General features: G+C 34.7%; 1 protein-coding gene across 10 annotated transcripts in view; it reads left to right on the forward strand.

Moving 5' to 3' along the window:
- The window catches only part of ATRX (ATRX chromatin remodeler), a 281,986-nt gene that overhangs the window by 162,371 nt on the left and 92,480 nt on the right, over positions 1-27,135 (forward strand). For all 10 annotated transcript variants that reach the window (XM_043897152.1, XM_043897156.1, XM_043897154.1 and 7 more), the window contains 6 exons: positions 409-511; positions 4,484-4,699; positions 22,500-22,641; positions 23,587-23,696; positions 24,938-25,084; positions 25,237-25,414. In XM_043897152.1, the coding sequence (XP_043753087.1) occupies positions 409-511; positions 4,484-4,699; positions 22,500-22,641; positions 23,587-23,696; positions 24,938-25,084; positions 25,237-25,414 (896 nt within the window). The remainder of the gene's footprint in view (positions 1-408; positions 512-4,483; positions 4,700-22,499; positions 22,642-23,586; positions 23,697-24,937; positions 25,085-25,236; positions 25,415-27,135) is intronic.

The raw sequence follows: 27,135 nt of genomic DNA on the forward strand, positions 1-27,135 counted from the left end.
GATTCAGATGAATTCTTTTTAATGGCTGAGTAATATTCCATCGTGTATATGTACCATAGCTTTCTTATCCACTCATCTGCTGATGGGTATCTAGGTTGCTTGCATGTCCTGGCTATTATAAACAGTGCTGTGATGAACATTGGGGTACACGTGTCTCTTTCAGGTCTGGTTTCCTCGGTGTGTATGCCCAGGAGTGGGATTGTTGGGTCGTATGGCAATTCTATTCATTGGATTTCAAATTAAGTGCTCTCCTTTTTGAACCCAGAGAAGATTTTTTGCTTTTTATTTTTTCCTTTATCATTTTATTAAAGAATGTATGCAAAGGTAAAGCAGTTCTAAAATAGTACATAATTCATGTAAGAAAGTTTACCATAAAGTATTTTATTTTGCATTTTAAATATTCTTTAGGTCTGCGAAGAAAGCAGAGTTGGAAGAAAATCAGAGAAGTTACAAACAGAAGAAGAAAAGGCGACGCATTAAGGTTCAAGAAGACTCATCCAGTGAAAACAAGGTAATAAATAATGAGATTTACCATGTACTTGTATTTATCACTGGTATAGTAGACCATAGTAAATATGTTATTACCTCATTTGCATTCTATTCATAAGTTGAATTCTACTAGTTTATTTACATTTTAAGCTTTGTGGAAGAATTGACTAATTATTAAATATATAAATATACAGAAGTGTTAACTTTAATATATTTTCAATTTTTTTCTTTTCCTTCACTGAATCTGATGGAAAGTTTAAGCTTTCTAATTCATTGTTTATATTCTTAGGGCTATGGAACTGATATGAAGTGTTCTGTTTGATTACATAAAACATAATAACTCATTAAATGAATAAATTTCTTCTAGCAGTGAAATTAGTCAATTTCAGTTTCTTGTATATAAGCAGAATTATTTAGAGTACAAGTTCTCCATAATGTTTTATCAATTCTATTCTCTTTTAGAAGAGTTCATTTTTGTAATGACCCTTTTCACCATTTCTAGTGTACAATGCAATGGCCTTAATTACATTCATAATTAGGAACTCTGTGCCCATTAAACAGTAACTCCCAGTCCCCTTCTATCTGCAGCTCCTTGGTGATGTCTAATTCTAATTTCTGTCACTATAAATTTGCGTATTTTAGGTATCTCATATAAATGAAGTCACACAATATTTGTCCTTTTTTTCTGGCTTATTTCACTGATATAATGTTTTCAAGGGTCATCTACCTTTTAGCATGTATCTGAATTTCTTTTCTTTTTGAGGCTGGATAATGTTCCAGTGTATGTATGATAACATGTTGTGTATATCCATTCATCTGTTGATGGATGTTTGAATTCTTTCTACCTTTGGCTATTTAGTTCCAATTTTAGTATATGTGCTGCTGAAGCCAGCACACCTTTGGCCATTTAGAATAACGTTGTTGTATACATGGTTATAGAAATGTCTTTTTGAGTCCCTGCTTTTCTTTTATGTGCATAATCTTTTTTTGCCACTTTATTTTTTTTTAATTGAAGGATAATTGCTTTAGAATTTTGTTATTTTCAGTCATACATCAACAGTCAGTCATACGTGCACTCATGTCCCCTCCCTCCCATCACTCTCCCCTTCCCACCCTTCTAGATTTGTCACAGAGCCCCTGTTTGAGTTCCCATACGGCAAATTCCTGTTGGCTATCTATTTTACATATGGTATTGTAAATTTCCATGTTACTCTCTCCATACATCCCACCCTCTTCCTCTTCCCCTACCCCCGTGTCCATAGATTTCTTCTCTTTGTCTGTTTCTCCATTGCTGCCCTGAAAATGAATTGATCAGTACCATCGTTCTAGATTCCATATCTATGCATCAGTGTACATTTATTTCTCTTTCTGACTTACTTCACTCTGTATAATAAACTCTAGGTTTGTCCACCTCATTAGAACTGACTCAACTGCATTCCTTTTTATTGCTGAGTAGTTTGTATATATGAACCCCAGCTTCTTTATCCATTCATCTGTTGATGGACATTTAGGTTGCTTCCATGTTCTAGCTATTGTAAACAGCACTGTAGTGAACATTTGGGTACATGTGTCTTTTTCAATTTTGCTTTCCTCATGGTTTATGCCTAGTAGTGGGATTGCTGGGTCATATAGTGGAGATCCAACCGGTCCATCCTAAAGGAGATCAGTCCTGGGTGTTCACTGGAAGGACTGATGTTGAAACTGAAACTGCAATACTTTGGCCACCTCATGCGAAGAGCTGACTCATTTGAAAAGACCCTGATGCTGGGAAAGATTGAGGGCAGGAGGAGAAGGGGATGACAGAGGATGAGATGGTTGGATGGCATCACCAATTTGATGGACATGGGTTTGGGTGAACTCTGGAAGTTGGTGATGGACAGGGAGACCTGGTGTGCTGCGGTTCATGGGGTCGCAAAGAGTCGGACACTACTGAGCGAGTGAACTGAACTGAACTGAATAGTGGTTTTATTCATAGTTTTTTAAGGAATCTCAGTACTCTCTTCCATAGTGGCTGTATCAATTTACATTCCCACTAAGAGTACAAGAGGGTTCCCTTTTCTGTACACCCTTTCTAGCATTTATTGTTTGTAGACTTTGGTGATACCATTCTTAGCACTGTGAGGTGATATCTCATTGTAGTTTTGATTTGCATTTCTCTAATAATGAGTGATGTTGAGCATTTTTTCATTTATTTGTTAGCCATCTGTATGTCTTCTTTAGAGAAATGTCTATTCAGGTCTTTTTCCTACTTTTTGACTCGGTTGTTTGTTTTTCTGGTGTTGAGTTGTATGAGCTGCTTCTGTATTTTGGAAATTAATTCTTTGTCAGTTGTTTTCTTTGCTATTATTTACCCCCATTCTTAGGGTTGTCTTTTCACCTTGTTTGTAGTTTCCTTTGTTATGCAAAAGCTTTTGAATTTAATTAGGTCCTGCTTATTAATTTTTGTTTTTATTTCTATTACTCTAGGAGGTGGGTCATAGAAGATCTTGCTTTGATTTATGTCATCAAGTGTTCTGCCTATGTTTTCCTCTGAGAGTTTTATAGTTTGTGATCTTACATTTACATCTTTAATCCATTTTGAGTTTATCTTTTTGTATGGTATTAGAAAGTGTTCTAATTTCATTCTTTTGCATGTAGCTCTCCAGTTTTCCCAACACCACTTATTGAAGAGGCTATATTTGCCCCATTGTATATTCTTGCCTGCTTTGTCAAAAATAAGATACCCATAGGTTCATGGGATTGTCTCTGAGCTTTCTGTCTTTTTTTTTTTTCGTTCTATCTGTAGGCTTTCTATCTTCTCTCTTTTTCCATTGGCCTGTATTTCTGTTTTTGTGCCAGTACCATACTGTCTTGATGACTGTAGCTTTGTAGCATAGTCTGAAGTCGGGAAGGTTGATTCCTCCAGCTCCATTCTTCTTTCTCAAGCTGGCTTTGGCTATTCAGGGTCTTTTGTATTTCCATATGAATTGTGAAATTTTTTGTTTTGTGAAAAATGTCATTGGTAATTTTATAGGGACTGCATTGAACCTGTAGATTGCATTTGGTGAAAGAAGTGAAAGTGTTAGTCGCTTAGTTGTCTCTGACTCTTTGTGACTCCATGAATTGTAGCCTGCCAGGCTCCTCAGTCCATGGGATTCTCCAGGCAGGAATACTAGAGTGGGTTGCCATTCCCTTCTCCAGGGATCTTCCCAACCCAAGGATTGAACCCTAGTCTCCAACATTGCAGACAGATTCTTTACTGTTTGAGCCATGAGGGAAGCCCTTACATTTGATAGTATAGTCTTTTTCAGAATATTGATTCTTTCTACCCAGGAACATGTAATATCTCTCCATCTGTTTATGTCATCCTTGATTTCTTTCATCAGTGTCTTATAATTTCCCTTATACAGTTCTTTTGTCTTCTTACGTAGGTTTATTCCTAGATATTTTATTCTTTTTGTTGCAATGGTGAATGGGATTGATTTCTTAATTTCACTTTCTGATTTTTCATTGTTACTATATAGGAATGCAAGTGAGTCCCTGATTTTAATACTTTTGGTTGTAATCTGAGATGTGCAATTGCTTGATCACATGGTAATTCTATGTTTAACTTTTTGAGGGAGTTACACGGTTTTCCCCATGCCCCAGCCTTCTAGTTTTTCCCCATCCTCACCAACACTTGTTATTTTCTGTTTTTTTTTTCATAGCTATCATAATGGGTGTGAGATAGTATCTCATTTGTGGTGTTGATTTAAATTTCCCTAATAAGTGATGTTCAGTGTCATTTTATGTGCTTATTTGACATTTCTGTGTCTCCTTTGGAGAATTTTCTGTTCAGTCCTTTACCCCCCTTTTAGAGTTCTGTTTGTAAAATTCTGTTATATATTGTAAAGTATAATTCTGAAGCTTTTCAGTATGTCATCTTCTACCTTTTCTTGGCATATTAATTGGAGTGAGAAATGGATAAATCAGAAAACTTTGTAGTATTAATGTTTTGATCATTTAAATTCCATAGAGCAATTCTGAAGAAGATAAAGAAGAAGATGAAGAAGATGATGAAGAAGAAGATGAAAATGATGATTCCAAGTCTCCTGGAAAAGGCAGAAAGAAAATTCGGAAGATTCTTAAAGATGATAAGCTAAGAACAGAAACACAAAATGCTCTTAAGGAAGAAGAAGAGAGGCGAAAACGTATTGCTGAGCGAGAGCGAGAGCGAGAGAAATTGAGAGAGGTAAACCACTTTTTATTTATAATTTCTTTTTAATGTGTGACTTTCATAGGTTCATAGATTATAGTTCAGTCATCGAAGGAAAGGATGTTGTAATCAACCAGAGATTTTTTGTAAGTTACTTTATCCTATTGGCAGTATTTGATGCAACTTAAAAATTTTCATTAGGTACTATTAATAGAATTAGGTACATGGAAAGGATTTAGATTCTTGAATGATCACCAAAGTGATTGTATTTTATTTGAGGTAGAAAAACATTAAAAAATTATTCCTTAAATCCATAAACGATTTCAATGTTTTGAATAAACTTTTCATTATGAAATAAAAGTCAAAGCTATGGTTTTTCCAGTAGTCATGTATAGATGTGAGAGTTGGACCATAAAGAAAGCTGAGTGCTGAGGAATTGATGCTTTTGAACTGCGGTCTTGGAGAAATCTCTTGAGAGTCCCTTGGACTGCCGGGAGATCAAAGCAGTCCATCCTATAGGAAATCAGTCCTGAATGTTCATTGGAAGGACTGATGCTGAAGCTGAAACTCCAATACTTTGGCCACCTGATGCGAAGAACTGACTCATTTGAAAAGACCCTGATGCTGGGAAAGATTGCGGGCAGGAGGAGAAGGGGACGACAGAGGATGAGATGGTTGGATGGCATCACTGACACGATGGACATGAGTTTGAGCAAGTTCCGGGAGTTGGTGATGGACAGGGAAGCCTGACATGCTTCAGTCCATGGGGCTGCAAAGAGTCGGACATGACTGAGCAACAGAACAAGTTCAGTTCAGTTCAGTTCAGTTCAGATGGAAAAAAAAACTCGTCTCCATATGTACAATACCCACCTTCAATAATTACCAACATGTTCTGGAGAAGGAACTGGCAATCCACTACAGTATTCTTGCCTGCAAAGTCCCATGGACAGAGGAGCCTGGCAGGCTACAATCCATGACTTCTCAAAGAGTCAGACATGACTTAGTGACTATACAACAAATGACAATTTAGCACCATTTTGTAGAAGGAAAAGCAAGGAAAGGAAGAAGAAAGATTATATTGGCACTGTGGGAGTGAGAGAGGAAGAAGCAAACAAAAATAAGCTGGAATTTTGACTGACACACATGTAAAACAGCTTGCTCTGATCTAATCAGTGTGTTGCAGTTCAGTTACTGACTAGGGTCTATTTTTTATGACTTTCTGAGTGGCCAGGGCCAATCTTCATTTCTCATTGTGCTCAATTCATTTATTCAAGAATTATTACATATTAGTCAGTAATTGTGGGTCTTTATTTTGTTAAGTGGTACAGGAAGAAAAGACTAGATACATATTCATATTCAGATGTTTTAATTCTTTGATCCAAAGCAATTTGCCTAATCCTTCAAATCTCTTTACTCATGTGTGAAATATAAGGCAAATTATATCTTCCTTATAGGAGTCATCAAAAGTTTGATGAAATAATACACATTAAACATTTAGCACAATACCAGGCATATGGTAATAAAAAAATAATAGTAGATTTTAGACGATGATGATAATGTTATGTTACTAGGGATTGCAAATAAGTAATTTACTGAACTTTCAAAAAAAATTAGCAACATGTGACTAGTTTTTTTTCCATCTGTTCTCTGAACTGAACTGAACTGAACTTGTTCTGTTGCTCAGTCAAGTCCGACTCTGCAACCCCATGGACTGCAGCCCACCAGGTTTCCCTGTCCATCACCATCTCCTGGAGCTTGGTCAAACTCATGTCCATTGAGTTGATGATGCCATCTAACCATCTTGTCCTCAGTTGTCCCCTTCTCCTCTCCTTCCCAGCATCATGACTAGCTTTTTTTTTTTTCATCTATTCTCTTGCCTTCACAATATTTTGGAGAAGTCTCAGAAATCATATCATTTTGATTATATATGGTTCAGAATATATTGTTGAAAGATAAGAACTTTTAAACATTACCACAGTATCATTATTACACTTAAACATTAACAATAATTTCATAATATCAAATGTCTAGTTAATATTAAAAATTCTTTCATTTACATCACAAGCATTATAGTGGTTTATAAAAATATTTGTTATGAATCAGGAACCTAAGAAGGTCTCACTGCATGTTGTGTTACATTTGGATACTTATGTTTATCCTTAAGCCATTCCTACACTGTCTTGATTAGTGTAACTTTATAGTAATTCTTGGAATGAGATACTGTAACTTCTACAACTTGGTTCCGCATTTTTAGAGTTGTTTTGGTATACTCAGTTATTCACATTTCCATATGAATTTTAGTATTCTGTCAATTTTTAATAAGAATCTTCCTGGAACTTTTATGGGGATTTTGTTGGATCTCTAGTGACATCTTAACAGATTTTGTTTACAGTTATGTAAATACTGTATATTTCCCATTTATTTAGCTCTTCTTTGATTTCTCTTAGCAGAGTTTTATGGTTTTCATTGTACATAACTAGCACTTATTTTTCTAAATTTATCCTTAAGTAATCTATGTTTTCTGTTGTCACAGTAAATGAAAATTTCAAATGTTTTAATGACCTTGCATTCTGTGAGCTTACTATATTCTCCTACTAGTTCTAGTAACCTTTTTAGTAGATTCCTAAGGATTTTCTACATATTCAATCATGTTGTCTATACATAAAACACCATCACTGCCAAAAGGATGGTTAATTTTTTCAAATGCATTTTAATGATATTTGTGCGATGATCTAGAAAATGTCTTGCACTGCTAGAATAAGCCTCACTGGTCATCGTATATTACTCTTTGTATGTATTGTTGTATTTCTTTTCTTATATTGTTTCACCAGGAGTTTTACCTCACTTTTAATTAGGCATGTTGGGTTGTAAATTCCTTTACTTGTATATCTTTCTGAGTTTTCTATTACAGTAATACTGTTTTCATGTAAAATGAAAAGGGAAATGCTCCTGTCTCCTCTACTTATAAGTATTTTTATAAGATAGATGGTATTTCATTCTTAAATATTTGCTAGAATTCTCCAGTAAAGCTACTGCCCTGAGTTTTCTGAGTTTTTTAAAATTTTTAAACAGATTGTGTTTAATAAGTTATTACTATTATTTTAATAAGTATAGGGCCATTTAGATGATCTGTTCTCTTTTGATCTCTTTTGGTAAATTTTTCTTTGGAATATTTGTCCATTTCATTTAAGTAGTCAAATGTATTGGTTCAAATAAATTTGTTCATAATATTCCTTTTTTTAGGTTTTGTTTTTTGTAGACCCTGTTATGATAGCTCATCTTTCATTTCTGTCAATGATTATTTCACCTTTTGCTATTTCATTGGTTTTCACTCTGATTTTGTGTTGTCACTTTTTCTCTGGGTATAGTTTGCTTTTTTTTATAGCTATTTAAGGTGCCTTTTGGATGTTGATCCTTTTTTAATCTATAAATAATATAAAATTCCCCAGTGGGCATACTATTTTAAATGTTAAACTTTATGAATTTTGATGTTTTGTGTTTTGCTTTTACTCTCTTCAGATTTTTTTCTATTTTTCTTATGACCCAGAAAATGATGGTCTATGCTTTTGTGGTGTGAAATATTCTATAAATTTCAGTTAGGTTATGTTGATTTATTACATTCACATCCTCTATATCATTAATGGTATTTTGTCTCATAGAGCAAAGTTGAGGTCTGCAAGTTTAATTGTCAGTTTGTCATTTTCTCATTGCACTTCTCTGTTTTTTCTCAAAGTTTGTTAAAGCTCTGCTAGGTACATCTACTTGTGGGATTATTATGTCTTTCTCATGAATTAACCCGTTAGCAGTATGCAATGTCCCTTTTTAACACTGCTAATTTCTCATCTGAAATCTAATCTGTTTGAGTGTAGTGCAGTCACACCATCTAACTTTTCAAGCATTTTTCTATGAAAAGTCCCAACATACTGCCAGGTTTACAGAATTTCACAGTGATTTCCCATAAACTCATGTCCTACATTGTTCTGTTGATATTTTACTATACTTGGTTTATGACATTTCTATTTATCTACTAAGCTTTCTGTCCTTCATTATATTTTAAGTCAGTTGCAAACATTATTTCACTTAACCTAAATGCTTTAGCTTGCATATTATTAATTAGAATTGATATTTATTTAAAATTTTTCTTTTTATGAAAAATTTATGTAGAGTGAAATGTACCAATCTTAAGTTTACATTTTGTTTTTGACATACCATGGAATTGGGAAATGTATATATTTTCATGATTTTCTTCACCTTGCCTTTTTTTCTTTTTACTTAATATTTGGAGAGTGTTCTTTCCTCAGTAGGTTGTGTCTGCCCTTAACTGTGGCAAAACTTATCTGTTGAATGGACATATCACTGTCAACTTTGCCCTCCCCAAATCTTCTTTTGAGGTACAGTTAGGTTGTTTCAAGGTTTTCACTAAACTGGAGTGTCCTGTTACATATTGGAATGACTTATTTTGTTTGTGCTTCTTTGGGTTATTTTTAAAAATTTTCTTATTATTTTAACTATTTTTAAGTACACAGGTAGGTGAAATACATGTTGTGTAATCATCATCACCATCCTTTTTTATGCCTTTTTCATCATTCCAAACAGAAACTCTGTACCCATTTAAAACTAGAGCCCATCCCCCTTTCCCGCTAGTCTCTTGTAATCTCTCTTCTACTTTCTGTCTCTCATGAATTTGCTTATTTATTTACCTCATATAAGTGGATTTATTCAATATTTGTCCTTTTGTCTTATTTCACATGACAGAATGTTTTAAGATTCATTCATGTTGTATCAACTATCAGAATTTCATTTGTTTTTAAGGATGGACATTGCATTGTATGCATATACTACATTCTGTTTTTCATTCATCTGTTTTTAAAAAATTGTGCTTTTTTAATTTTAAATTTGTTTATTCTTTATTTATTTATTTTCATTTTTTTGTTTATTTTTTTAATTGGAAGATAATTGCTTTACAGAATTGTGTTGGTTTCTGCCAGCCATTAACATAAATCACCCATAGATATACATATGTCCCCTCTCTTTTGAGCCTCCGTCCCATCTCCTTCCACATTCCACCCCTCCTCAGTTTGAGTTTTCATAGTCATATAGCAAATTCTAATTGGCTGTCTGTTTTATATATGGTAATATAATTTTCCATGTTACTCTCTCTATACATCCCACTCGATCCTCCCTGCCCCCCTTGGTGGTCCATAAGTCTTTCTCTGTGTCTTTGTCTCCATTGCTGCCCTGCAAATAATTTCATCAGTACCATCTTTCTAGATTCCATATATATGCATTAGTATACAGTATTTGTTTTTCTCTTTCTGACTTACTTCACTCCATATAATAGGCTCTACATTCATCTACCTCATTAGAACTGACTCAAATGCATTCCTTCTTATGGCTGAGTAGTATTCTGTTGTATATATGAACCACAGCTTCTTTATCCATTCATCTGTTGACATCTGGATTTCTTCCATGTTCTAGCTATTGTAGACAGTGCTGTTCTAGCTATTGGGATACTTGTATCTTTTTCAGTTTTGGTTTCCTCATGGCTTATGCCTAGTAGAGGGATTGCTGGTCATATGGTGGTTTTATTCCTAGTTTTCTAAGGAATCTCAATACTGTCTTATATAGTGGCTGTATCAATTTACATTCCCACCATGAGTGCAAGAGGGTTCCCTTTTCTCCACACCCTATCCATCTGGGCTCACAGAATCACTGGATTCCCTGTGTTATATAGCCACTTCCCACTAGCTAACTATACTTAATAATGCATATATGACAGTGCTACTTTCTTAATTTGTCCTACCTTCTTCTTCCCCTGCTATGTGCACAAATCCACTCTTTACATCTGGGTATTCATTCATCTGTTGATGAATATTTTAGGTTTCTTACACTTTCTGGCTGTTGGGAATAATAGTGCTAGGAACATGGATGTATGAATATCTCTTCAAGTTCCTGCTTTCCATGCTTCTGGGTATATATATACAAAAATGGAATGATGGAACATTGAGGAGTCATGACATCGTTTCCTTAATGGCTGCACCACTTTACATTTCCACCAGCAATGCATACAGGTTCCAATTTCTCTACATCTTTACAACATTTCTTTTCTTTTTCTTTTCCTTCCTTTCTCTTCTTTCTTACCTGTTCCTGTCCCCCACCCCATTTGTAATAGCCAACATTATGGAAGTGAAGTGGTATTTCATTTTTTTTTTTTTTAAAGAAGTCAAGCTTTATTTGGGGCAAAATTAGGACTTCACCGAGGGAGGCAGCACCTCAGATAGCTCTGAGACACTGCTCTAAGAGGTAGTGGGGTAAGATGGTGAAGGGAAACTTCATGAAATCAAGCACTTATCTTACAAAAGTTTTTCTGCTTTTCATGAGGAGATGATGTCACTATGAAGGGATTTATTGCTTTACTAGATAAGAGGAGATGCAAGAATTTGGATAATTAAGGTTTTGATTTGCATCTCCTTAATGACTAGTGATGTTGAGCATGTTTTCATGTGCGTATTGACCAGTTGTACATCTTTGGAGAAATGTCTATTCAAATCCTTTGCACATTTAAAAATTGTGTTGTTTTTGTTATTGTTGTATTATAGGGGTTCTACATATATTCTGGCTATCAATCTATTATCAGATATGTGATTTGCAAATATATTCCTCCACTTCGTGGATTATCTTTAATTATGTTGATAAGTATCCCTTGCATAAAAGTTTGAAATTTTGATGAAATCCAGTTGATCTTTTTTTTTCTTTCATTGCGTGTGCTTTTTATGTTTTATTTAAGGCATCATTGCCAAATCCTGTGTCATAACAATTTCTTTCTTTGCCATTTTGTATAATTCTGTGTAATATGCACTGTTGAATTTGTTTGCTGGTACTTTGTGGAATAATTTTGAGCCTATATTCACAGAGAATCTACAGTTTTCTTATAGTTTGTCTTTTAAATTTTAAATTAGGGTAATGCTGGTCTCATTGAATGAATTAGAAAATATTCCCTCATCTTTAGTTTTCTAGAAGAGTTTGAGAAAAATTGGCATTATTATTATGTCTTCTTTGAAGAAATGTCTATTTAAGTCTTATGCCCATTTTTTGGCTAGGTTGTTTGTTTTCTGATGTTGAACTTCATGACCTGCTTATATATTTTGGAGATTAATCCATTGTCAGTTGCTTCATTTGCAATTATTTTCTCCCATTGTGAGGATTGTCTTTTCATCTTGTTTATGGTTTCTGTTCAAAAGCTTTAAGTTTAATTAGGTTCCATTTGTTTATTTTTGTTTTTATTTCTATTACTCTAGGAAGTGGGTCATAGAAAGTCTCATTTATGTCAGAAAGTATTCTCTGTTTTCCTCTAAGAGTTTTATATTTTGTGGTCTTACCTTTAGGTTTTTAATCCATTTTGAGTTTATCTTTGTGTATGATATTAGGAAGTGTTCTAATTTCATTCTTTTGCATGTAGCTGTCCAGTTTTCCCAGCACTACTTATTGAAGGGACTGTCTTTTCTCCATTGTATAGTCTTTCCTTCTTTGTCAAAGATAAGGTGCCCATAGGTGTACGGGTTTATATTTGGGCTTTCTATCTTGTTTCAATGGTCTATATTTCTATTTTTGTGGCAGTACCATACTGTGTTGATGACTAGCTTTGTAGTATATAGTCTGAGTTAGGACTTCAGCTCTATTCTTCTTTCTCAAGATTGCTTTGGCTATTCAGGTTCTTTTGTGTATCCACACGAATTCTGAAATTTTTTGTCCTAGTTCTGTGAAAAATGCCATTGGTAATTTGATAGGGATTACATTGAATCTGTAAGTGGCTTTGGGTAATATAGTCATTTTCACAATGTTGATTCTTCCAATCCAGCAACATGGTATATCTCTCCATCTATTTGTGTAGTCTTTGATTTCTTTCAAAAATGTCTTATAGTGTTCTGTATATGCCTCTTTTCTGTCCTTGAAGCTCTACACAATCATCAAGAACAAGACCTGGAGCTGACTGTGACTCAGATCATGAGCTCCTTATAGCAAAATTCAGGCTCAAATTGAAGAAAGTAGGGAAAACCACTAGGCCATTCAAGTATGACTTAGATCAAATCCCTTTTGATTATACAGTGGAGGTGATTTATAGATTTAAGGGATTAGATTTGGTAGACAAGTGCCTGAAAATCCATTTTGGTTTTAGATTCATAACTTTGTACAGTAGGCAGTGCCAAGAAGGCAAAGCATTTGTCTAAGGAGGCTTTAGAAATTGCTGAGGAAAGAAGAGAAGTGAAAGGCAAGGAAGAAAGGAGAAGATATACCCAACTGAATGCAGAGTTCCAGAGACTAGCAAGGAGAGATAAGATCTTAAATGAACAATACAAAGAAATAGAGGAAAACAATAGAATGGAAAAGACTAGAAGTCTCTTCAAGAAAATTGGAAATATCAGTGGAACATTTCATGGAAGGATGGGTACGATAAAGGACAGAAATGGTGACCTGACAGAAGCTGAAGAGATTAAGTAGAGGTGGCTGGAGTACACAGATGTATACAAAAATGGTATTAATGACCTGGATAACCACAATGGTGTGGTCACTCACCTAGTGCCAGACGTCCTAGAGTGTGAAGTCAGATGGGCCTTAGGAAAAATTACTATTGGAGGTGATGGATTTCCAGCTGAGTTATTTCAAATCATAAAAGATTATGCTGTTAAAGTGCTGTACTCAATATGCTGGCAAATTTGGAAAACTCAGCAGTGGCCACAGGACAGGAAAAGGTCAATTTTCTTTCCTGTCCCAAAGAGTGGCAATGCCATAGAATGTTCAAACTACCATACATGCTGTCATTTCACATGCTAGTAAGTTTATGCTCAGAATCCTTCAAGCTAGGCTTCAACAGTATGTGAATCGAGAACTTCCACAGGTACAAACTGGGTTTAGAAGAGGCAGAGGAACCACACAATCAAATTGCCAGCATTTGTTTGATTATGGGGAAAGCAAGGGAATTCCAGAAAAACATCTACTTCTGCTTCATTGACTACACTGAAGCCTTTGACTATGTGGATCACAACAAAGTCTGGAAATTTCTTAAAGAGATGGGAATACTAGACCACCTTACTTATCTCCTGAGAAACCTGTATGCAGGTAAGAAACCAAGTTAGAACCACATGTGGAACAATGAACAGGTTCAAAATTGGGAAAGGAGTATGAGAAGGATGTATATTGTCATCCTGCTTATTTAACTTCTCTACAGAGTTACCTCATGCGAAATCCTGGGCTGGATGAATCCGAAGCTAGAATCAAGATTGCCAGGAGGAACATCAACAACCTCAGATATGCAGATGATACCACTGTAATGACAGAAAGTGAAGAGGACCTAAAGAGCCTCTAGATGAGGGTGAAACAGGAGCATGAAAAAGCTGGCTTAAAACTCAACATTCAAAAAACTAAGATTATGGCATGTAGTCCCCTCACTTCATGGCAAATAGAAGGGGAAAAAGTGAAAATAGTGACAGACTGTATTTTGGGGGGCTTCAAAATCACTGCTCCCGGTGACTGTAGCCATGAAATTAAAAGATGCTTGCTCCTTGGAAGGAAAGCTGTGACAAATCTAGACAGAGTATTAAAAATCAGAGTCATCACTTTGCCAATAAAGATCCATAAATAAAAGCTATTATTTTCCAGTAGTCACTTGCAGATGTGAGGGTTGAACCATAAAGAAGGCTGCATGCTGAAGAATTGATGCTTTCACATTGTGGTGTTTGAAAAGATTCTTGAAATTCCTTGTACAGCAGGAAGATCAACCCAGTCAATCCGAAAGGAAATCAACCCTGAATGTTCATTGGATGGATTGATGCTAAATCTAAAGATCAAGTACTTTGGCCACCCGGTGCAAAGAACTGATTTATTGGATAAGACCCTGATGCTCAGGAAGATTGAAAGCAAAAGGAGCAGGGGGCAGCAGAGTATGAGATGTTTAGATATTGTCACCAACTCAATGGACATTAATTTGGGCTAACTCCGGGAGATACTAAAGGCAGAGCAGCCTGGCATGCTGCAGTCCATGGCGTCTCAACAATTAGGACCCAGCTTACCCACTGAACAATAACAACAACAACAACAATACTGCCCTTTTTTTCCTTAAGTACATTCATTCCTAGGTATTTTATCTTTTTGTTTCAGTGGTGAATGGGATTGTTTCCTTAATTTCTTTCTGAGTTTTCATTGTTAGTGTATAGAAATGGAAGAGATTTCTATGTATTGATTTTATATCCTGCAACTTAATAAATTCACTGGTTAGCTTTAGTAATTTTCTGATAGCATCTTTAGGGTTTTCTATTTATAGTATAATATCATCTTGAAACACTGAGGATTTTACTTCTTTTCTAATCCCTGAATTCCACAAGCTTTAGTATTCTATTTTTATTTTAGTTTGAAGGTGTTTTCTAATGTCTCTTGTGATTTCTTATTTGACCTTTCTGTTATTTAAGAGTGTCGTGTTTAAATGATGCATATTTGCATTTTTCCCATTGTCCTTCTGTTACTGATTTCTAGTTTCTTTCCATTGTGATTGGAGATTTTAAGTTTTTAATTTATTTTTAATAAGTTAGTAAACTTTTTCATTTTATTTTTAATTTTATTTTATTGAAGTATTGTTAATTTTATGTTTTTAATGTTTTAAAATTTATTAAGGCTTGTTTTGTGCCCTATCATGTGGTCTGTCCTTAAGAAGTGTTGCGTGAAGTTGAGAAAATTTGTACTCTGCTGTTGTTGAATGGAGTGTTCTCTTTGATAGGACTTACTGGTTGACATTGTTGTTAAAGTTCTGTTTTCCTGTTGATCTTCAGTTGGCTTATTCTATGTATTACTGAAAGTAGGGTATTATGTCTCCAAACTGTTTTTGTAGAACAGTCTATTATTTCTCCTTTCAATTCTGTTAGTGTTTGCTTCATAGAATTTGGGACTCTGATTTTTGTATATTTATCTTTATGATTGTTATATCTTCTTGGTAATCTATAGATATTTTCTTTGTAGTTAACATGGGATTAGATGTAAACTCCTAAAGTCATAATGTTATAGTTTGAATTTAATGAACTTAACTTTAATCATGCAGAAAATATTGTAGTCTTATACAGCCCCATTTCCCCTTGTATATAATTCGTGTTACACATTTTGTTTTTATATATTTTATGCCCCAATAACATATAATTACTTTTTATGGTTTGTCTTTTAAATTCTGTAGAAAGTAAACTTGGAGTTACAAACCAAAACGTCAATAATACTGGGTTTTGTGTTTGGCCATGTGTGTTTTCCATACATATGGATAGTTCTTTATCCATCTTTCAGGATTCTTTCATTTCAACCCTAAGGCTTCACTTTAGCATTTCTTGTTGCATAGGTCTATTTTTAATGAACTGTCTTGGTTTAACAATGTATTAGTTTCTCCCTCTATTTTTAATACAAAATTCTCAGGTGACAGTTACTTTTTTTCAGTAGATGAAAATATATCATTGCACTGCCTTTTGACCTTCAAGTTTCTGATGAGAAGTAAACTGGTAATGTTATTGATGATCCCTGTTGTGACAGATCACTTCTCTCTTGATACTTTCAAGATTCTTTCTATCTTTGTACTGTGAAGGTGTAGCTATAATGTGGTTAGTCTGAGTCTCTCAGTTTATCTCAGTTCAAGTTTGTTGTGCTTCTTGGATTTGTAGATCTGGTCTTTACTCGAATTTGGGAGTTTTGGCCATTATTTCCTCAAATAACCTTTTGCCTGTATTTTTCTTCTCCTTTGACCCTCATAATGTGTATATTGGTCTGCTTGATGATATCCCACAAGTCCCTTGGTCTCTCACTTTTTTAAATTCTGTTTCCTTTCTGCTACTTAGACATGATAATTTCAGTTGACACCTTCATGTTTAATGATTCTTCTTCCTGCTCGTATCTGAATAGTTTTTAAAGTTATTTCACTTTTTTCTTTTTCAGTTCCAGATTTTCTGTTTGGTTCTTCTTTGTAATTTCTACTTCTTTGTTGGTATTCCCATTTTGTATCTTTTCTTGGTTTCTTTTAGATTGTGCCCAGTTTTGCTTTGTGTAATGAGTCCATTGTTGAGGACCTCTTAGGGATGTTTTCTGTTATTTTAATTTCTTCTTTTGAATTGGCCATGTTTTCCTGTTTCATTGTTTGGTTTGTGAGTTGTTTTTTTTTAATTGCACATTGAGGGTTTAGTTATTATAATGTGATAATTCTGGAAGTTAAGTTCTCTCCCTTCCCAAGGATTTTCTTTGTATTTTTTTCTTTAGTTGTTACTGTCTGATTGTTATGAGACTCTCCTCATTTATTCTTACAAAGTTTGTTTATGGTTTTACATCATTACTGAATGCTCTTTTCCTTTCACCAGTGTTCTGTTAATGTTTTGAGAGAGATTTCCGTGAATGCTGATTTCTTTCCAGTCTTTTTAGGTTAGCTCTGTACTGGGATACTTCTCTAGTACTTAACTAGGCTTACAATTAAGCTAAGGATCCCTCTGAGGTTAAAACTTGAGGTTTGCTCAGTTTTTTTTTTTTTCCTGGGGAAACATGGCTTTTTAAATTCTTCTGTATGTTTTGCTAGTTTCAAATGCCCTAAATTCCAAGAGTCTTATCCTAGCTTCATTTCTGGGCCTTAGATGGTCAGTTGTATTTCTCCATGTATGTCTTGGCCCTGGCATCTGTGGGTTTACAGTTGCCTTGTAACTGTTTTTTTCTCTTTAAGCATTTCCTTCTGTTTCTCCCATTAGAATTTAAGTTAGGTGAAATAGTAGTAAGAATTTTATGTCATTCCTTCAGTTATCCTCTGGCAGGTTAGAATAGCTGTACACAATATTTAGCAAATAATTTATACTGTACTCCCTCTGGTTTGAGGGAAGAAACTGTCCACAAGGCTCTTGCTGCTTCAAGAATAAGACTATCACTTCACTAAGAGGTAGTGGGCTAAGGGCAAATAAAAATACTATAAAACTTTCCTACCATTTTTAAAATGGCCTTTTCTTGACTGGTCATTTACTTGGTTGCTATAAACCTTTGACTGTTTTCCAGAACTCTGACAGTTGGTTCAGTTTCTGTTTTTTAAAGTTTTTTCCTTTTTCATTTTTTTATATTTCTGTGCGAAAAAAGGAGCTTAGAGCTTGTTTCTTGTCATTTTGTTGACATCTTTTCCCTTAGTTTTTGAATGTTATAATCCATGGGTATAGAATTCTAAGTTATTAGCTTTTTCTTTCATCTGTGTAAAGATGTTGCTTCTTCATGACATGTTGTTTGTTGTCTATTTTTGCCCCTCACCCACCCATGTGTACGTAATGTGTCTTTTTTTCTTTTTTTTAAATGATTAGATGTTTTAATGGTTTGTGAAAAATTACCTGTTTATCACCGACTTTCAGGAATTGATGGTTGTGATTTTCTTAGTTTTTATCCGGCCTGGTGCTTCTTTAACTTGTTGGTTCTGTGGACTTAGTTTCTATCAAAATTTTTGAAAGTTTTGACCATTATTTCTTTAGACAAGGTTTTCTGTTCTTTTCCTATATGAGACTCTAATTACATATGTATTAGATTGCTGAGCATTTTCCCACTGGTTTCTTCAATTCCTCTCCCCCACCCCCCACCCCCCCGCCCGCATTTCATTTTAGGTAGTTTCTCTTGCTTTGTTTTCAAGCAAGATATTTTCTTCTTTTCCATTATGATGCTAATCTCATTCAGTGAGTTTTTCATATTAAATACTTATTTTTTATATTTTTATTATATAGAAATTACATTTGGTTCTTTTTTATAGCTTGTATTTCTTTTCCCACTGTGTTCACATTTTCCTTTCAGTATTGGAACACATTTTACATCTGCTTTATTATGCTTGTCTGCCAATTTGAACATCTCTGTCACTTCTTACCATTTTTGTTAAGTGATTTTTCTCTTGGTTATTGTTCATATTTTTCTTTCTTGATGTATCTAATAATTTTTATTAAAAACTAGACATTGTAAATTGAGTATTGTTGAGTGTATGTTGTATTCTGTTGGAGAGTCCTGGCATTGTTCTGAATAGATATTTAAGGTACTTTTAGTTCAGTTTAATTATTCTTTTAAATTTTTGGCTGTGCTGGGTCTTTACTGCTCTGTGTGGGCTTTCTCTAGTTGTAGCGAGCAGGGACTACTCTAGTTGTGGTGTGTGGGCTTCTTATTGCCGTGGCTTCTCCTATTGTAGAGCACAAGTTGTAGGCTCACAGCCTTCGGTAGTTGCAGCATGTGGGCTCAGTAGTTGCAGCACAAGGGCTCTAGAGCATGGGCTCAATAGTTGTGGTGCACAGGTTTAGTTGCTCTATGCATAACATGTAGGATCCTTCCAGACCAGGGATGAAATCTGTGTCCCCTGCATTGGCAGGTGCATTCTTAACCCCTATAGCACTAGGGAAGTCCCCAGTTTAATTATTTTGATATTTCAAAAAAAAACTCTTAAGGTGTGTCCCTATAGTTTATGGATAGTTTTGCCCCACTGCTAATGTGTGGCCTTTGTCTGGTCTCTACTGAATGCCCTGAGTTAGTATGAAGATCATACTCTACCTTGTTTAAAATTGAATGCCTTCCAGACCTATATGATCACTGGGGACTATTTATCTCATAACTTCTTGGTCACACTTTGTCTGGCTTTGTGGAATTTCATTCTTCATGTGCATTTTAATACTCAACTAAGACTGAACTGACTCCCATTTTGATTTCTGGAGGTCTTTTTGTATAGCTCTTTTCTCTCTGTAGTTCTCTGTGGTTTCTCTATATTTTTTCCAGCTCTCTGAGCTTGACATCTGTTTTCCCAACTCAGCACAACTCCAGAGTTCTGCTTGGGTTATCTTAAATTCTGAAATGTACCTTCTGGCAGCAATCAAGAGGGATTAGGGCCCTCCTTGTTGATTTTTCTTCTCTCAGGTATCAGTGTCCTGTTGGTTCCTATAATCCAAAGTCCAGAAATGTTTGTTTCATATTTTTTGTCTACTTTTCTAATTGATTACAGCAGGAGGACAGATTTGGTCCCTAATACTCCATCATGCATCATGGTGCTTAATCTCCATCAGCAGAAATGTGGCTCAGCCTTTTCAGTGTGCTGCTTAAATGATTTTGTATTCATGTTTTCTTTTCCTTCTTCAAATCAGACATGGGATGCATGTCCTTATTTATTCTTTACTAAAGGAGAAGGAAATGGCAGCCCACTCCAGTACTCTTGCCTGGAAAATCCCATGGACGGAGGAGCCTGGTGGGTTACAGTCCATGGGGTCGCAAAGAGTCGGACATGACTGAGCGACTCCACCACCACAGTTTAATTTATTTCTTCTAAATTCTCTCATTTCATTCCTGTTTGTCTATTATTAGTTAAATAAACACATGTACTTAGTCACAAATAAGTAGACCATTTCTATGTAAATTATCTTCTCCATTCAGGTTGAAGATTCACTCATCTCTAATCCCAAAGATAGTGCTTAATAGCTAAAATGTCATTCATATAACTTATGAACATATGGTTCAGAAATCTTAGTTAAAGCCTTATATATCAGTTTTCTACTGTGCAGTAAAAAAAACTGTCACAGGCTTAGCTAAAAACAAAGCAAAGTTATTATCTAACAGTTTGGTAAATCAGGAATTTGAGAGTGGCTTAGTTGAGCCTGACTCTGCTGGGTCTTCTGCTCAGTTTCTCACTAAGTTGAAATTGAAGATGTTTGCCAGAGCTGCAGTTTTCATCTAAGACTTTGTGCTTTTTTCTAGCTCACATGTTGGCAGAATTCAGTTCCTTGTGATTCTGGCAATGAGGTTCTTAGGTACTGTAGACTTCTCTATAGTGTGGCAGTTTGCTTGTCTTGGAGACCAGTAAGAGAACATCTCTTACACTTCAGTCTTTTAAAGGGCTTACCTTGATTAAGCCCACCTCATCTAAGGGAATCTCCCTTTTGATTATGTCAAACCAACTGATTAGTTGCCCAGTTATGGGAATGATATCTCATTATAGTTACAGATCTCAGTCACCCCCAAGGGAACGGAATTATATAGAATGTTTACAGCAGAGGATTGGAATCTTGGAGGCCATTTTAGGGTTCTGCCTGCCACACCTTGCAAACAGGACAAGACATTCAGATAATTTTCCAGTTTGGCATATGTCTTTGACATAGCAATATGAAGCTGGGATACATCCAAGCTAGAACACAATAAAAATTTGTTGAATACTTAGTCTGTACCTGATACTTTGTATTTTTTGCCTCATTTAATCACCACAGCAACCTCATGAGAGTTATTTATAAGCTTTCCTAGTTTCCACATGGACAAACTGAAGCTAAGAGAGTTTAAGTAAGTTGTTGAAATGGAGCTGGGATCTAAATGACCAGTGCTATTTATACTCTACCACATCTTGATTTGTATATAATTTTAGTTTTATCAAGGTAATATATTACAAATTTGTGACTTGTTTAAATAATTTTTACATGTAATAATGATACTGTAGTTATGATTTTAAAAAGAGAGATTGTCCTTTTAAAGAGATATTCTAAAACATTTACAGATGAAATAACATACTTGCTTGGGTTTGCTTCAGAATCATTTATGGGCTCCGAGGAGTTGGAGAATGGGTGAGAGGCTGCCAGTGAAACAACTGGCCAGAGGTTGATAATTTTTGCAGCTGAATAATGGGTAATAGGGCTCATTATGCTATTCTATATACTTCTATTCATGTTTGAAAATGTCTATAGTGAGTATCAAGTAATCATTCATTCCTAGTTATAGTTCTAAATAAGGAAAAAAAGTACCGGTTAAAATTTTATTCTTAAACATCATAATGTCCGTAGTTTAAAGTCATGGCTCTTTATTGATTTTCATGGAACCATAAACCTGTTCATACAAGCATTTTCTTTATTAAAGTATTAACGTATAGTGGTTAAGTTCATGGACTCTGGAGCCTAGCCCTCTTGGTATAAGTCCTAGTGTTGTGTTACTTAAGCGTTGCATGACCTTGTATAAGTTATTTAACTTCTCAGTCTCAGGTTTTTTTTTTTTTTAATTTGTAAAGTGGCAATACTTGTACCTAGCTTATACAGTTCTTGAGTATAATATGTAATGGATAGACATAGGGATGAGATAGCAAAAAACGTATTCAGACACAAGTATTTGTATTTATGTATATGTATTTAACTTTTCTTTCAAATAGTAAACTTGAGGTGATTGTTTCCCTTTTGCAATTAAAGGGTGTTATATATTCTTGTTATGCTTTTGAGCCTGAGGTTCTCATACCAGTGTTTCTGAAATTTTTTCCCTTTCACAACACATATTTACAGTGGTTTTCAGCAGGAGCCTTTTGGAATCTTGGGTGGGACAGTTCTTGTTTGGGACTGTCTTCATTCACATTGTAAAACATTTATATTTACCTTCGCTACTGCCTGAATTAAGTACTAGTCATGACCAGTCATTGTGGTAACTATAAGTTTCCTTGCACATTTTCACATGTCTTCTAGAAGAATAGAACCAGTCTATTTAGATTTTAATGGTGATGCCATGGATTAATTTAGAGTGCTCCTTTTCTCACATCTCTACCTATCACATGTTAAGGTGTTCAAGGTGAAAACCGATGAGCTATTAATAAATTACCAACGTTACCACAGTGATTCAGAGACTTGTAGAGGTTTTTTATTTTAGAAAACGTGTAAACTAGTGATCCATTCTGGTCTTGCTGAACAAAAAATACTGGATTTTAGTATGGAAGTAGACATGTCTGTATTTTGGAAAACTTCCCTTAGTAAGATTCATATTCCACTATTGCTTAAAAGGTTTCTTTGAGCTTAACTATCTATAATTCCCTTTCTTGTAGGTGATAGAAATTGAAGACGCTTCACCGACTAAGTGTCCAATAACAACGAAGTTGGTTTTAGATGAAGATGAAGAAACCAAAGAACCTTTAGTGCAGGTTCATAGAAATATGGTTATCAAATTGAAACCACATCAAGTAGATGGTAAGAAACTATTAGATGGTTAAATTTTACCAATATTTGATGGCCCTAGTGTGCCTCACATTCTGCTAAGACCTGGAGTTACTTTTACTGGTGAGCATAACAGATATGATCCCTGCCCTTATAAGCAAATGAGAAAGAACAAAATTGAACATTGCACAAAAAATGAGTTTTGTGAAACAGGAAGTGTGTGCCACTCACAAATGAGTATATATAGCAAGTGGATTTCACCTAATCTGCAATGGTTAGCTAAGGGCAGTGGTGTGGTAGGGAATGGTGTGGTAGGGAAAGGTACAGTTAGCTATAAGCCTTCTTTAGGAAATGCTTTTTCAAGTATTTTTGTTAATAATATTCCTTTATTGGTTTTGGAAAGATATCCAATTATCCCTATCCTCTGCTTTGTCCAAGTGGAATCAGTAAGTCAATTTTGAGTGTGTATGTGAATGAATACATAAAGGAAATTCTCTAGTTCCTACTCCTTAGGTAGCAAGCCCATTTCTTGTTCAGTTTTTAGTGTTGAATAAAGGGAGAAATGATAAAATAGCTCCTGAGGTCTGCCCCCCTCCCCCCAGCCCCAGATTGACTCAATAAACCTGAAAGTATATTTGATAGGGATCTATTCTCTCTTTGGATAAATTTTCTATTAGATTATTTATCTGTCTCTTTGGACCATCCCAGGGAATGGATCAAAGGTCTGCTGTGATACCTGAGAGGACTGAGTGTCACCCTGTTATGTGCCTGTGTTCACATTTTTTCTAATAAACCTTAGGGGTTGGTGGGAGGGGTTGTGTGTAAAACAAATCTCATTTACGTTAAGAGATTTTTATCTCTCTCTTTTTAAAAAATTCTGTTTCTTACAAGTTTTAGTTATGTTTTTGATGTATTTACGAAGGAAGATTTTTTAACTTGCACCTTTAAATTTGCACTTAACGAAGTTATCATTTTTAGGTGTTCAGTTTATGTGGGATTGCTGCTGTGAATCTGTTAAAAAAACAAAGAAATCTCCAGGTTCAGGATGCATTCTTGCCCACTGCATGGGCCTTGGTAAAACTTTACAGGTAAGAACATGAAGGTATTCTGTTCTTGTGCATTCCTGAATTAAAAAATATATATTATGTTCTGTTAGGTTCTAGACACGGTTGTAGGGGCTAGAGATAAAGCAGTGAATAACAAAATTTCTCCCCCAAGAAGCTTATATTCTGGTGGGAGAGAGAGATTTTAATCAAATAAAATAAGAAATATGTACTTTCAGATAATGTTAAGGAAGCATAGAGAGGGAAAGCATCTTTTAGGAAGTGATGTTTGAACAGAGATCCTAATGAAGTGAAGCAGTGGGATTATAGGCATAGCCAGTAAAACTGCAAAGATTCTGATGTGGAAATGAACTTCGTTTACAACTTTTTTGTCGTGCTGTGTGGTTTCCAAGATCTTAGTTCCTCTATAAGGGATTGAACCAATGTCCTCAGCATGAAAGCACAGAGTCCTAACCAGGGGATTCCTGACTTTAATAGTCTGTGATCCTGTAGTAATGAGAACATAGTGTATTTTCACTATTAAAATACTACATTTCTGAATGCAGGAAGTTGCAGGAAGACTGCAGGAGTTGTAGCAGAGGTGTGGAATTAGTGAAAAGATGTGTGTGTGTGTGTGTGTGTGTGTGTATGTGTATGTATGTACCTATATATATATATACACACAAGGAAATGGCAACCCACTCCAGTACGCTTGCCTGGAGAATTCCATGGATGGAGGAGGCTGGTAGGCTACAGTCCATGGAGTTGCAAAGAATCAGACATGACTGAGTGACTTCACTTTCACTTTCACTTTCATATATATATAAAATTCCAAGTCATAAGACAGTAGATTCAGTGAGTCAGAACACTTTGCAGTGGAAAAATACTCTATGATATAATTCTCTTCTAAATGGGAAGTGGTATTTTCTAAAGATCGTAGGAATGTTCTCTGGGGACTAGGGACTTAGTAGCTATTTTGCTGTGGTTATTATTTATTATATTCATATTATTATTATTACTGATCATAAAATCACGGAGCTTTAGAGTTGGAAGGACCTTATGTATCATCTAGTTGAATTTCCGCCTTTTACATGTTATATTTCTTTCTCTGTATTTTTCCTGACTTGGAAATTGTGCTGGTTGCTTTATTGTTTAATTTGGAAATTGCCTGGTTGCTTTATTGTTTAAACAGCAAAAAAAAATCCCAACTATTGTAAGTTTGCTCAATATATTTACTTTTTGAAGATATTTAAATGAAGGTGGCAACTTAATTTGTTTTCTTGTAGGTGGTAAGTTTTCTTCATACGGTTCTTTTGTGTGACAAATTGGATTTCAGCACAGCTTTAGTGGTTTGTCCTCTTAATACTGCTTTGAATTGGATGAATGAATTTGAGAAGTGGCAGGAGGGATTAAAAGATGATGAGAAGCTTGAGGTATATTTAAAATATTTTCTATTATCAAAATAACTGCATAAAATTCATATAGTAAAAAATAAGATTTTTAATTGTCAGTGATGCGTGTTTAAATGGGGATATTTAGTATTTATGCATTCCTACTTTTAAAAATCTTTATTTTCCCTCAAAAGGTCTCTGAATTAGCAACTGTGAAACGTCCTCAAGAAAGAAGCTACATGCTACAGAGGTGGCAAGAAGATGGTGGTGTTATGATCATAGGCTATGAGATGTACAGAAATCTTGCTCAAGGAAGGAATGTGAAGAGTAGGAAACTTAAAGAAATATTTAACAAAGCATTGGTTGATCCAGGTAAGATATTGACAGACACTGAGATAACAAAGCAAGTTGAATGAAAATTGTGCTTATGTTTTATTTAACAAATACTAATTGACCAACTATTAAGTAGCTGGTTATTGTTTATCATTCAGGTTTTTGCTTTCTGTTTGTTTCTTAGTATAATTTCATTAAGATGGAATCACCCTTAATATTACCAGATGTTCAGAATTCACTTGCTGAGTCTGAAAGTGTTTGAGGTTTTCAATAAATAAGCAGTTAAAAATGTACCAGGTGTGTCACAATGGCAGATTCCTCTGACTGAATATTAGACAATCACAAGAGCTCTCTCCATTCTCTGAAAACAGTTCTTTATGTTTCTTTTCCAACTTTATGTCATTAGAAGAATTGCTGCATTTTTTTCCTTTTTTTAAATGGTCATCACTGTGGAAGGTTAATATTTGCAATGCTATTGACAGTATCCTCATGATGCAAGATCCAAATATTTAATTCTTGTTTGTGACTTGGAAAAGCAGCAAGTTGTACTGTCCCAGAGCCAATCAATATTTAGTTATTTGTATTCTGTATTTTTTTCTTTTTAAGCTTTATCTTGTTATATCTAATTACTTTAAGACACTGTTGAGGCTTTAGATGTTTGTTGAGAAAGTCTAATTTTTCACTGCCAAAATAATAGTATTATTTTGAATAGAATTATTTGAGTAGAATAATTTGAATTTGAATAATAGAATTATTTGAATAGAATCTATGGCTTTGCCCCTTTTTAATTTTATTTTTAATTTATTTTTTCAGCTTATTGAGGTTTAATTGAGAAGTAAAATTGTAACAGTTAAAATGTACAATGTAATGATTTGATACATGTATACATTGTGAAAGGGTAACCCCCTTTGTGTTACACATCCATTATCTCATGTAGTTTTCTTTTTCTTTTTGGTCATGACATTTATGCTCTACAGATTTCAGTTATATAGTGCGTTGTTATCAGCTATAGTCACCTTGTTATCACCATGTTGTTTATACATTAGATCCTCAGACCTTATTCATTTTATAACTGAAAGTCTGTACTCTTTTGCTTTTTTTTTTTAAAGTAATGATGTAATCAACATGTACCAAACTAACTGCTATTGTAAATGTTAAGTTTGTCCTTTTCTCATGATTAAAATAAGTTGTCTAAAAGTCCTGTGGTTGTTTTGTTGTCAGAGAGCTATACGCTAGTGAATAGTATTGCAGCATATTTTTCAGAAGATTTCCTTGAAACAGTTTAAAACAAGTTTCAGATGTTTAATGTGATCATGAGGAAATAAAAAGAAATGAAAGCTTATAACATAATGAGTAATGTTTGTTTTTCTATATAAGCTATTTAGTGACATTAAAAAAACATTATTTTGGAATTTTTGTTTGTTTACAGAAAAGTTGAAATGATAGTAAAGAAAGCTCCCACTTATCCTGGACCCAAATCCCCCACTGTTCATCTTACATTGCTATGGTAGATTTGTCAAAACTAAGAAATTGATATATTAGTAACTAGACTCCAAGCCATATTTGAATTTTACCAGTTTACTGTTACTGTCCACTTTCTGTTCCAGGATCCTATCCAGGGTACCACATAGCGTTTAATTGTCATGTCTCCACATTCTTCTCTGGTCTATGACAGTTTATTAGTCTTTCTTTTATTTTCTGTTACCTTGTCAGTCTTGAGGAGTGTTATTAAAGTATCCTGTAGGATGTTCACTAGTGTC

Source organism: Cervus elaphus, chromosome X (genome assembly GCF_910594005.1).
Source record: "Cervus elaphus chromosome X, mCerEla1.1, whole genome shotgun sequence".
Classification (NCBI taxonomy): domain Eukaryota; kingdom Metazoa; phylum Chordata; class Mammalia; order Artiodactyla; family Cervidae; genus Cervus; species Cervus elaphus.